This window comes from Eschrichtius robustus, chromosome 10 (genome assembly GCF_028021215.1).
Source record: "Eschrichtius robustus isolate mEscRob2 chromosome 10, mEscRob2.pri, whole genome shotgun sequence".
NCBI lineage: Eukaryota > Metazoa > Chordata > Mammalia > Artiodactyla > Eschrichtiidae > Eschrichtius > Eschrichtius robustus.
In genome coordinates, this window is record NC_090833.1 from 37245672 (window position 1) to 37259077 (window position 13406).

General features: G+C 39.7%; 1 protein-coding gene across 1 annotated transcript in view; it reads right to left on the reverse strand.

Moving 5' to 3' along the window:
* LOC137770001 (phospholipid-transporting ATPase FetA-like) overlaps positions 1-13406 on the reverse strand; it is a 74496-nt gene that overhangs the window by 38924 nt on the left and 22166 nt on the right. Inside the window, exons 4-11 of the mRNA XM_068552301.1 lie at positions 12877-12990; positions 11946-12044; positions 10259-10320; positions 7380-7452; positions 6944-7014; positions 5860-5942; positions 4966-5124; positions 3306-3394 (exon numbers count right to left, since the gene is read on the reverse strand). Coding sequence (XP_068408402.1) covers positions 3306-3394; positions 4966-5124; positions 5860-5942; positions 6944-7014; positions 7380-7452; positions 10259-10320; positions 11946-12044; positions 12877-12990 — 750 coding nt within the window. The remainder of the gene's footprint in view (positions 1-3305; positions 3395-4965; positions 5125-5859; positions 5943-6943; positions 7015-7379; positions 7453-10258; positions 10321-11945; positions 12045-12876; positions 12991-13406) is intronic.

A 13406-nucleotide genomic window follows, 5' to 3' on the forward strand; every position in this document is an offset into this window, starting at 1 on the left:
AAAAATCGTACCAATGTTTTCTTAGGTCAGTCTCCCAAGGCAGTAGAAATAAAAACAAAAATAAACAAATGGGACCTAATCAAACTTACAAGCTTTTGTACAGCAAAGGAAACCATAAACAAAATGAAAAGACAGCCTACAGAATGGGAGAAAATATTTGCAAATGATGTGACTGACAAGGGCTTAATCTCCAAAATATACAAACAGCTCATACAACTCAACAACAAAAAAACAAACAACCCTATCCAAAAATGGGCAGAAGACCTAAATAGACATTTCTCCAAAGAAGACATACAGATGGCCAAGAGGCACATGAAAAGATGCTCAACATTGCTAATTATTAGAGAAATGCACATCAAAACTACAATAAGGTACCACCTCACACTGGTCAGAATGGCCATTATCAAAAAGTCTACAAATAACAAATGCTGGAAAGGGTGTGGAGGAAAGGGAACCCTCCTGCACTGTTGGTGGGAATGTAAGTTGGTGCAGTCACTGTGGAAAACAGTATGGAGGTTCCTCAGAAAACTAAAAATAGAATTACCATATGATCCAACAATCCCACTCCTGGGCATATATCAAGACAAAACTGTAATTCAAAAAGATACATGCCTATGTTCATAGCAGCACTATTCACAATAGCCAAGACATGGAAACAACTTAAATGTCCATCGACAGATGAATGGATAAAGAAGATGTGGTACATATATACAATGGAATACTACTCAGCCATAAAAAGAACGAAATAATGCCATTTGCAGCAACATGGATGCAACTAGAGATTATCATACTAAGTGAAGTAAGTCAAAGAGAAAGACGAATATCATAAGATATCACTTATATGTGGAATCTAAAATATGGCACAAATGAACCTATCTATGAAACAGAAAGAGAATCACAGACATAGAGAACAGACTGGTGGTTGCCAAGGGGGAGGGATGGAGTGGGAGGTTGGGGTTAGCAGATGTAAGCTTTTCTATATAGAATGGATAAACAACAAGGTCCTACTGTATAGCACAGAGAACTATATTCAGTATCCCTTGATAAACCATAATGGAAAAGAATATCAAAAAAGAATGTATATATATGCATAACTGAATCACTTTGCTGTACAGCTGTAATTAACACATCATTGTAAAGCAACTATAGTTCAATAAAAAACATGATTTGATGACAATGAGTCTTTGCCATTATTCTTCTGTGGGACTTTATTTATGATATTTATCTTTACTGTGTCTCAATTTGCATATTTGTCAATGGGGAAAATACTTCTTGACTTGCTTATTGTTCATGTGTTGTGAAGCTGCAGTTAGTGAATGTGAAAATATTCCAAAAAGTTAAAATCCCACTACAGATGTCAAGTACAGTTTCTGGTCTCAAAGCTGAATGAATCTTTTTTTTTTTTTTTTTAAACATCTTTATTAGAGTATAATTGCTTTACAATGGTGTGTCAGTTTCTGCTTGATAACAAAGTGAATCAGTTATACATACACATATGTCCCCATATCTCTTCCCTCTTGCATCTCCCTCCCTCCCACCCTCCCTATCCCACCCCTCTAGGTGGTCACAAAGCACGGAGCTGATCTCCCTGTGCTTTGCGGCTGCTTCCCACTAGCTATCTATTTTACGTTTGGTAGTGTATGTATGTCCATGCCACTCTCTCACTTTGTCCCAGCTTACCCTTCCCCCTCCTCGTATGCTCAAGTCCATTCTCTAGTAGGTCTGCTGCATCTTTATTCCCGTCTTGCCCCTAGGTTCTTCTGACCATTTTCTTTCTTTCTTTTTTTTTTTTTAGATTCCATATATATGTGTTAGCATATGGTATTTGTTTTTCTCTTTCTGAGTTACTTCACTCTGTATGACAGTCTCTAGGTCCATCCACCTCACTACAAATAACTCAGTTTCGTTCCTTTTTATGGCTGAGTAATATTCCCTTGTGTATATGTGCCACATCTTCTCTATCCATTCATCTGTTGATGGACACTTAGGTTGCTTCCATGCCCTGGCTATTGTTGAATGAATCTTCCTAATTTTCTAAAATCCCATTTATTAAATACAAAAGATATAGAAAAAGAACTGTAACATTTACCATAATAAATAACAGAGAACACACAATTTATAATTCAGATATTAATGAGAAATGTACAGAAAAAGGGTACTTTTATTTTCTAAGCAATAGAGTAAAAATAAAATATAAAAAGTAATGGAATTAAGTATAGGCAGCATTGGAACCACTCAGTCATGCAGAGAAGCTGTATAAGTGAAGAAATTAATCTGTCTATATCTAACAAGAATAAAGGCAACCTGTATATAATAGCATGGAAATAAATTAATTAGTCTTCAATTTAAACTTCTGTTCTCAAAGCTGATTATTATCTATTGAGTGCTTATAAAAATTTTTTATTAGACTATAGTTGATTTACAATGCTGTGTTAGTTTCAGGATACAGCAAAGTGAATCAGTTATGCATATACATATATCCACTCTTCTTTAGATTCTTTTCCCATATAGGCCATTACAGAGTATTGAGTAGAGTTCCCTGTGCTATACAGTAGGTCTTTATTAGTTATCTATTTTATATATAGGAGCGTGTATGTGTCAATCCCAATCTCCCAATTTATCCCTCCTCCCCTTGCCCCCTGGTAACCCTAAGTTTGTTTTCTACATCTGTGAGTCTGTTTTGTAAATAAGTTCATTTGTACCCTTTTTTAAGACTCCACATATAAGCTATAACATATATATTGAGTGCTTTTCAAATTTCATTTCTTAGCAGCAGAATCCTTTACTCTCCAACTGAGATCTTACAGAACAGATAAATGTGAAGCTGCTCTTTTTCAAGCAGGAATTTCAGAATGAAGAGGCTGAACAAAACTCTTGATCTTCTCTATTTCCCCCTGCAGCAGACCTTAGACTCCTCTAAGGAAATAGAGTTTGAAAATCATCGGTTTAAGTAAGGTGATCTATTAGTCCAAGTAAGGTTTTATTAAAGTGGTCATGAGTAAAACTGGCTATGAAAAAAAAGTGTCTTAATTTCTAAAGCAGGGTCCATAATCTATTCTGGTACCACTAATCAAAGTATCAAAGCTTCAACAAGTTATGACTGTCCTCCACAACAGAGGTATAAACTTGAGACTCCCTTGTCAATGAGTTCTGTTCTTTTCTGCTTCAGACATTGGTAGGTGGGGTCCTAAAACTGCTTGAGGTTTTCAAACAACTAAATTCTGACTTGAAAATACCAGCTCCTGCTGTGGAAGGAAGGGAAGTATGCCTATTTGTAAAGAAACAGAAAAAAGTCTTTAACTTACCCAGAGCACAAGGACATTCATGAGATGGTCTATGTGTGTCCGTTTAAAAGTGGACTTTCCACTGTTCTGCATTAATTTGGTGTCTGGTCCTAAGTGAAACAGGGAGACATCACCTCTTAGAATCACTGAATATTCTCAAGAGGATCGAAATTGGGTTTAAATGTACCTTTATGATCATTTTATCAAACCTCTTTCCAATGCTAGGGGATAAAGTCCTGGAGAAAGGCTCATGTTTGGTGCCAATAACTCAAAGAATGGAAAATTTGTTTCTAAGGATAATCCCAACTACTTCTGCAAAGCGCATCAATGCTTGACACCTCCCTTTCTTTGCCGCACCTTAGTCTAGTTTTTCATTGATAAGTCAGAATAGGAGCCACAAGCTTCTCTCTCATCACCATCTGGTTTATTTAGCTTAGAAAAGGGATTTTCTGATAAGGAGAACTTCACCTTCTTTTGAGGAAACCCATTGCTGGACCAGGCTCTATTTAAAGTTTCTAATTAAGAAATGGAGAAAGGAAAAGGCAATGGCAGTGATTTCTCGAGGTGGAAGCTTGGGAGCTGAGATTTCTCTGGAACTGAGACAGAGACTCTGCATTTCTTCATGACAAGGCAGATAGTAAGTAGAAATAAAGAGCTCTTTAAAAATAAAGAGCTTTTTTTTTTAATAAGAACTCCTATAGGAACCAACATTTTTTTAAAAAAATTTATTTATTTTTTGGCTGCATTGGGTCTACGTTGCTGCGCGTGGGCTTTCTCTAGCTGCGGTGAGCAGGGGCTTCTCTCGTTGCGGAGCACGGGCTCTAGGCGTGCGGGCTTCAGTAGTTATGCCTCGTGGGCTCTAGAGCGCAGGCTCAGTTGTTGTGGTGCATGGGGCCAGTTGCTCCGCGGCATGTGGGATCTTCCTGGACCAGGGATCGAACCCGTGTCCCCTGCACTGGCAGACAGATTCTCAACCACTGCACCACCAGGGAAGCCCTAAAGAGCTTTTAATGGCCACTGGGACTAGAGCTGGAAATTATTATCTTACTGTGGCTGTTGTCACCAATGCCCACTGTCACCGAGGGCACAGGGTGGCACAGAATCTTCCTCCATTTTCCAGCACTACGTTATAACTCAAGAAAATCCCTCAATAAGTATAAGGGATTATGGTTCTAAATGCCATCTCAAGATGGGTCACTGCTAATGAGCCACATGTGCCTTTTCTCTGGCATGAACACTTCATATTGTATTTTATATTCTACATAATGACCACTGTGTTTATTTTTTCCCCATGGGAGCAATCCACATGTATACTCTCCCCTTTCACATGTTCCCCTTTCATATGCTAATACTATGTGTACTTCTATGTGTATACCTTCTCTTGTGTCCAGATATGTTTAGAAAGACTTATGAATGCTCTGTGGTCTTGGAACACAAAGCCTTCCTCTAACAAAGGCAGGGCTGATATGCTGGCAGCTCACTGCTTGGAAAAAAGTCATTTTTTTCTTAAATTATCCATCCATCTATCCATCTACCTGCCTCCCTTTCTATCTGTCTCAAAGCCATAGTGTTCTGGTACATATCTGAGCACCATATCTACATCCTGAAAAGTAAGTACCCACAATGTGGCTACGAATGGAATCCAGCAGGCTGGGGGTCTGTGGCCCCCACGAAGACGTACCAGTAAAAATTACCAAGCCATAGCACCAATCTGTATTCCTGATGATGCAGCCTCGGAGAATCAGCCTGTCATGATCCAGGACGTAATTTTTTCCTTTATAAATCAGTATTCCTGTGAATCTGTCCAACCTGTTATTGGGAGACTCACACCTCACTTCTCCTGAAAAAAAGAAAAAGAAGGAATAAGAGTCCTGACTCTGTAATCTTAATTCTTTCCTAACAGGACAGAGGAGGCTTAACAGAAAAGAGGAAAGAACATCCCCTTTTCAAAATATACACACATCTTTTTCCTATCCTTTCTCAGCCGCTGCCCATTTCTCACCAGGCAGACAAAGGGTTCTGGGCATCAGAGAAGAGTCATTCTGTGACACGGGTCATCCAGAGAGAGAACAACCCACATGATAACCTATCACCATCAGTACTTCTAGATCAAATGAGCTGAATCTGAAGAAATTTTAAAACTACTTAAAGCAAACCTAGTATTTTTTTCAAAATGGAAATAATTTGACTTTTTCATGATTAGTAAAGTAAAATATGCCCATTGTAAATACATATACAACATTAAAAGGAGAAAGGAGAAAGTAAAATTCACCCACTGCCTCGAAATAAGCACTATTAAACTTCTGTAGTACATCCTTCCAAGTTTTTTTCTATACATGTACTCATAAACATACATATGTTTCCAAAAACAGGTTTATGTTACACATACTATGCATAGTGTATTGCAATCTTTTTTCACTTATTAATATGTTGTGAATATTTTTCCATGTGAATAAATATCAACTTGCACATCATTTTTAATAAGTTATATAGAATTCACTGTATGGATGTACCACACTTTAACCAGACATCTACTAATAAAAATTTGGGTTGGCAAACCTGTTTCCTAACTCACCATCAAAGGCAGACAGCAGCTTCAGGTTATCTTCCATCTCACTGGTAACTGAGATGGCTTGCTTCACTTTCAAGTTGGTTTCACTAGAGTGAAGAATGCACATACATAACAGCAGCACAGGTCCAATTTCTCCTACTTTAGAAAACAGTTGTTGCCAATAGAGCTTGGGCTATAGGCTTGAGCCGTGAGAGTCACTCCCACTGTTATCCTCTCTCAAGAAAAGTATTGAGGTGGGATGGTTCTACAGGGAAGCTGAGTATTAGCCCACTTGCTCCCCTCTCTCCCTGAAACACATATCAACTACTTAACCAACCTATGAGATCTTGCGGGTCAGATGCTCTAGGAAAGCCGAAGAAACATCACAAGACAACCTGGAGGGGGTACCTGCTCCCTTCAAGAATAAGGAGCAGGTCCTGGTAAGAATGTGCATATACCTCCCAGTAAGCATACTCCCCATCTCATAAATATTTACAGGACCCATGAAGGGATCCCACTTAACCATTTGCCGAGACAAGAATGCACAGAGACAGAAGTAAAAAAGAAGGCACATTTCAAAAAGTTTGTGGGCACCAAGAGGAATAGTTGTAAGGATGCAGATCGATACAAAACTCCACAGGACAAGCTCTCTGAAGATGGCCTCTATACTCCGAAGATCTTAGCTTTTGCACGTTAATGAATTTCCACCTTAAATCCTTTCTAGAACATGGTTTATCAGTACATAATTACCTCCATATTCATTTCCCCCCCTGGAAACTTTGGAACTATATTCTGAAATTTTACAGTTCTGTTAACGTCTTTCCTACCACCCAGCATTACTGAATATAGATAGTCAGACAAAATGTCTCCAGTTTAGAGATGGAGAATACGGAGTTTATTTGCCCAGATTCTGCACCAGTGGATGCTAAATTATTGCTGTCAAGAGCTCAGCCTTAGACTTGAGGTCCCAAGAGTCTGGCCTCCTATCTTATCTAGATATTTCTAGCCTCTTTTAGCACTTCATTCTCTGCATCATATTCTCCCTCAGTTAGAAATCACTCTAAGCTGGCTCAACCATCTTAATGGACTATCAGGAGGGAACACTCACCCGTCCAGTTCTGCTGTTTCTATATATGTCAGACTGTAGGGCTCACTGCTAGAGAGTAATAGTATATCAGCCTGTGGTCAGAAAAGTCAGAGAAGATAAGGAAGGCAGGAAGGCAGACTTTTAACATTACAGTGTGACAAAAGCAATTACCTCAGGAACAGATGTTCATCTTAAGAATATTATAGACATTTGGTTTACTTTCTTTGTCTAGGACCCATCACTGCTACCACACACCCCCTCTCCAAAAACTAGTCATATTTTACCTGTAGCTATGGTGAGGAATGGACAAGAACAAACTTCTTACCACAGGAGATGTTGATCTCTGGATGCAAAGTGAGGAAGGTGAAGGTCACCAAAAGGAGTGGTCACAGAAGTTGCTAAAAGGGTTCCTATTCAAGCCAAAAGAGAAAAAGCCACAGCCCAAAGAGGTACTCACCGTGACAACCTGATTATTTTCTAGTTTTATTATGTCTCCCACTTGGACATTCATCCATTTGTCTGTCACTATCCTGCAAGAAAGTGAGCCTTGAATGCCTGCATGCCTGCTCTGAGAATTTCCCCACAGCCCTGTTTTGACAATCAAGAAGAAAAAAAAAAAGCTGAGATGAAGTCAAGGCTCAAAGGAGGACCAAACTGGGTTTGTGATACTCCTTGCTACAATCAAGAATGGGGCCCATTTCTCTTGACTTAAGGCTATAAGAGTTTTCTAAAACTCTGTAAAGGTATATGTAGACATACATGCACATTAATTTTTCTTTAAGTAAAAGCAATATATGTATATGGTAAAAAAACATTTCAAATAATTAAGAAGTATGTAAGGACTTCCCTGGTGGCGCAGTGGTTAAGAATCCGCCTGCCAATGCAGGGGACACAGGTTTGAGCCCTGGTCCGGGAAGATCCCACATGCTGTGGAGCAACTAAGCCTGTGCCACAACTACTGAGCCTGCGTTCTAGAGCCCGTGAGCCACAACTACTGAAGCCCACGTGCCTAGAGCTCCTGCTCCGCAACAAGAGAAGCCACTGCAGTGAGAAGCCCGCGCACCAAAATGAAGAGCAGCCCCCACTTGCCTCAACTAGACAAAGCCTGTGCACAGCAACGAAGACCCAGTGCAGCCAAGAGTAAATTAAGAAAATTAAAAAAAAGAAGTATGTAAAAGGAAAAAGTAAAGTCTCCTCTCTCCCCAGATTTTAGTTTTGCTTCCCCCAAGGTAGCCACTGTGAGTAATTTTTTGCATTTCTTTCGAGAAAATATCAATCCATATAATCACATACAAGATAAACATTTAAAAATTACATAATAGATACATAATTTTCTGCACTTTGCATTTTTCATTTAATAATATATCTGGGAGAACACTTATAGAAGATGTGGCTCATTCCTCTTGATAGCTAAAAAATGTGGCTTTCAACTAAAGATGTGCTTGTAGCCAGAATTACTGAGAAATTAAAGTGACAAGAAATCACAACTTGAAAAACAAATTTTTTTCAGTAGTAGCTCTGCTCAAACTCATGTGCTCTAGAAAAAGAAAGCCAATTTTTGGAATATAGACAACTCACCTCAAGTGTTATATTAGTCAGACATTCACTGGCTTACAAAGTCTAACCACTAGGGCCCTGCTTGTGAACTCCTACTCTAAAACCACTCTATGACAAATTCTTCTCTAATAATCTTATAAAATCCAAGTGCTCAAGCTCCTTGGGAAGTTCATTTGACTAAATTCATTTGGTAACTCCCTAGCCTTGCAAATTTCTTATACACTCAGTTTTATCTTTTCTTTCTATTTCTATTACCTTCCTTCCTTTTTTTAAAATTTTCTCTTTAATCACAACTGACTTTTTTGGTGGTATCTTATGAGTGGCTTCAACAGACCAAAACACTTAGGGAAATAATCCACCATGAGTAAGAATCAGCAGACACAATAAATAACAGAATTAGATGCCCAAGCATGTCACATAATAGAATCATATGATTAAAACTATAGCTGCTGGTATATATACAATGAAATACTATTCAGCCATAAAAAAGAATGAAAATTTTGTCATTTGCAACAAGGATGGACTTGGAGGGTGTTATGCTAAGTGAAATAAGTCAGACAGAGAAAGACAAATACTGTATGATATCACTTATATGTGGAATCTAAAAAATACAACAAACTAGTAAATATAAAAAAAAAGAAACACACTTATAAAGAACAAACTAGTGGTTACCAGTGGGGAGAGGTAATACAGGGGTAGGGGATTAAGAGGTACAAACTATTACATATAAAATAAGCTACAAGGATATATTGTACAACATGGGGAATACAGACAATATTTTATAATAACTATAAATGGAGTATAACCTTTAAAAATTGTGAATCACTGTATTGTACACCTGTAACTTGTATAATGTTGAACATCAATTATACTTCAATTTAAAAAATATGTTTTTAAAATATAGCTCCTGGGTATTCTGTAAGGTCACCATGAAAAAAGCCTGGACCTCAATCTTGAATTCCTTCAGATTTGTGCTTCTTTGCAATCATGATTCTGCAAACACTGGTCACTTTTCCTTTCATACAATCTCTATTTGTTGAATTCTTCCCCATCCCTTAAGGCCCAGCACAAATATCACCTCTTCCAGAAAGTCTTCCTTGATTCCTTTAGCCAGCTATGATTGCTCATTTTTATTAATTCCTATGATAATTTTTGTACCTCTTATGATAATCTTCACATTTTGCCTTATATAGAAATCATGCCTGTCTCCCTCTATTCCTGCCAAAGGTAAATTGCTCAAATTTTGCAGGACCCCACAAAAAATACAAACATTGACCCAATACTGTAGATAGATATGACCAAACACTACAGCAATGGGGTCAACACCAATATTTTCTTTAGATTGTTAACAAAAAGATGTCCTAGCCAAAGGCTACAGTAGAACGGTCAATAAGCCATGTAGAATCGATTGATGTTCTAAAGACAGGTGCCTCCATGCTGACCACTGTACTAGTAATAACCACTTGCATATTAATACCACGTCATAATTTATTAATTTCTTTAATATATATTATTTTGTTTTCATTTTCATAAGCATCCTCTAAGGTAGAGAATATTATCTTCACTTTATAGATAAGAAATATGAGGCCCAGAGAGGTCTGAGGTCACATAGGAAGTTCAGGGCATACTAGATCTAGAAACAAATTCTTCTTATGTCCAAACTGAGGCTCTTTTCACTGTCCTGAGTCACTTTTACAAAGCATCCAGCACATCAAGTTTTAGCAAGGCCAATCTTCTCCCAGAGTTGGTCCAACCTAAACTGGCTTCCCTAGGACTTACCTGCCATCCATCAGCACCAGAACAGAACGACTGTTGACTTGATTGTCGTTTTGGTGCCTTTTCTAAAATTACACAAGAAAAAGTTCAGGAAATAGACATAAAGCAAACTGCACGTAGAAGGTTAATATTTTGAAGTATTATTCAATGTAGTTCCCCTTCTTTGTAATTCTCCCTCACCCCCCTCCTTCACCCTCCCAACACCAAGCCCTTCTACCATAAAAACCAGGCCAAGAAGCTGATTGTCTCTGAGAAGCTGGGGATAGAGGTCAGAAAAAGAACCAAGAGAGAAGAAAGAGACAAAATCTTGGCTTTAATATCAAGAGCCAAAGCCTGGGGTAATGAGAACAAACAACTTATGTCAAAAGCCACAGAGGGGAGAATGCAAAATGAGGGGTAGGACTAGAACCTCATACACCTTGGTAGGCACAGGGAAGTTAAGTATTCACAAGCATACGGCTACCCTCACCCCCCAACCACAGTCAGCATAAGAAGCTTCTACCATGGACGCAGTGAGGAAAGAGGAATAGAGGTCTATTCAAAGACCAAATAAGAGGGTGACAAATAAGGGTATGTCCTGATGCTATGACTCACACAAATCCCCTCCTTCCAGTTGAGATTACTCCCTGCGAAAAGGGTAGGACTGGGAAGAGGGCAGAAAGAATCCTGAATTTGTCAGAATATTTATCCTAAAGAGACTGAGTTCTAAACCAGAAGTAACTAGGTGGGTTATCCTGAATTGGCAAGTTTACTTTTCAGCTTTCATTAAAAAGGGTTGAGACGGTGAGGTGCTGGTTATGAGCTACATTGAGTTTAGTTATAGAAAACTAAGTTATATTTTTGCACACCTGAGTTGTGACTGAAATTTCAACCACTATATGTGCTAATTCTGGGTTTAAAGAGTTACAGAGTTAAAGAGCTGGAGAAACACCCTGCTCTCAAACTTTGGTATAAAAATCTATCCTGTCAAAAGCAGAAGGACTCTCTTAGGGAAGCTTCAAGCAGGTCAACAGGATGGACTTCCCAAATCCCACTAGTAGGCATAATGCTGGTTGCTCACCCTCACGCTTCCTTGCTGGGCCTGCTGTAAAGAAGCAAAGAGGAAGCCATGCAGCACTCACTGACAGCCAGCTTCTCCCTCCAAGGCCAGGAAAGGAGGCAGCCTCTGTTATGTCATGATGCTTTCTAAAACCAGAGGGTTGCTAGCTATGTGTACCTGATAGAACTGAAAGTTGGAAAGGGAAATAGGGAGAGTTGGAGAGGAGAAGAGGAATGTGGAAAGAGGAGATAAGAGCAGGAGAAAGCAGGGGGACAGAGGGAGGAGGGAAGAGGAATATAAAAATGGGAGAAGGGTGAATGGAGAAAGAAGGATGAGAGCAAACCCAGAGAGAGCGAAGTGAAGGAAGAGGTGGGTTATTAAAAAGGAGATGGAAGGAAACCTGGAAAAAGGTGGCAGTAGGAAGACAGAGAAAGGCCTTGCATTACCCCTTTCTGGCCATGTATGGCTCACCAATCTTGGGCTTAAGGGAATTTCATATTCCTCTGGGATGGATAAGGACATAGGGAAAGGAAACACCTCTTTCCTTTCAGTGCTTCTTCCTAGCAAAATGTAGTTCTGGGGAGTCCTTCTTGCCCCCCCACAGCCTGACTAGGTACAGTGAGAGACTAGAGGCCCGGGAAGCCACTTCACCACGTCGTCGATGGCATCTTTCACTGCTGTTATGGACAGCACCACCATCAGGGGTACCACAGTCGTGTACCATGCCAAGGAGGAGATCTGGGGAATCAACTGAAAGAGGGACGGGGAGAGAAACTTGGGTCAAAAAACTTAAAGGACAGTGTATTCCCTCCCCATCCCCACCCTACCACCATTTCCCCCTCCCTAGATTTATAATAAATTCAACTATCCTAGTTGCTTTCCATTGTTGCAGCCTCCAGACAACCACCCAAATATCAGTAAACACCTCCTAAGAAAGGATTAAAGAAGAGGAGATGGTAAATTGCCATGTATCTGTCCTGAACTCTAATACCTGTGTCTTGATGGCAAAGAGCCATTTCTCCTCTGATAATGAAGGTGCTGGGGGTAGGGCTGTAAGAGTGGACACTGGAAAACCACATAACCTCCCACACCCCTCCAGCACAAGGGGAAATGAGATGATCTGTCTCTCTCTCCCAACTTGTGCCTACCCTGCTCGGCTTCCTTGCCCTGTGCTTGTGTTCTAAACCATTCTCCTCCCTCAGCACTCCCCTGTGTTAACTTTCTGTCAGGGAGGCTGGGACAAGAAGGAGGAATGGGATGGCAGCTGAGGTAGGGGTGAAGAGTCAAGTCTGTGGCCTTTTATGGTTAAGCTGAACTGTGGCCGTGCAGCCATGATGACGGAGCACCCCTTACTCGGGACTTGGCGACCTTGTCCCCTTCCTCTTGTAGAGGCTTGTTTCACCCTGGCTAATCCTGACCACAGCTACTCTAGGAGACTGGCCTGAGACTCCAGCCATCCATTTGCCTGTTATCTAAAGAGAGAAGACATCTCTCAGTTTAAGGAGGAGAAGGACTGATTACATAACCTGACCCCAGAGAGGCTGATAAAATACTTTGTGGAAAAGGCCCTAAAAGGCAATACCTGTAGGAAAAGCAAAAAGAGGAAATATGCATTTGCAAGTCTCTGGAACTGTTCAAACAGGTTCATAGGCAAGAAGTTAAAGGCATTATATTTTGAGGTCTTGATGCTATTGTTCTGTGAGTAAAAGAACACAAGCACAATTAGACGAACGAAAGACCCCACCTCCCAGTCTTAACAAAAAGGACCAAGACCACTTCATAAAACAGGAAAAAGACACAGCTCCCCAACATAGCGGGGGAAGGAGGGAAGAAGTGTTTTTCTCCCAACCCCCTTTTCTTTGAGGCCTAGAGAGGCCTAAAGTATGCAAAGTTGGCAGAGCTGATCAATATGGGGCATTTTTAGGAGGGGCAGGATTTATTTATGCCCTGAATAGAATTCTTTGTTTATTGATGCCATTGATAATAATGATAATAAAATCAACAACAACAAAAACTTACACTTATTGAATAGTTACTATGTGTAAGGCACTATTCTAAGCATTTTATATGTAGCAACTTATTTAATTCTCACAACAACCATATGAAGGGAGT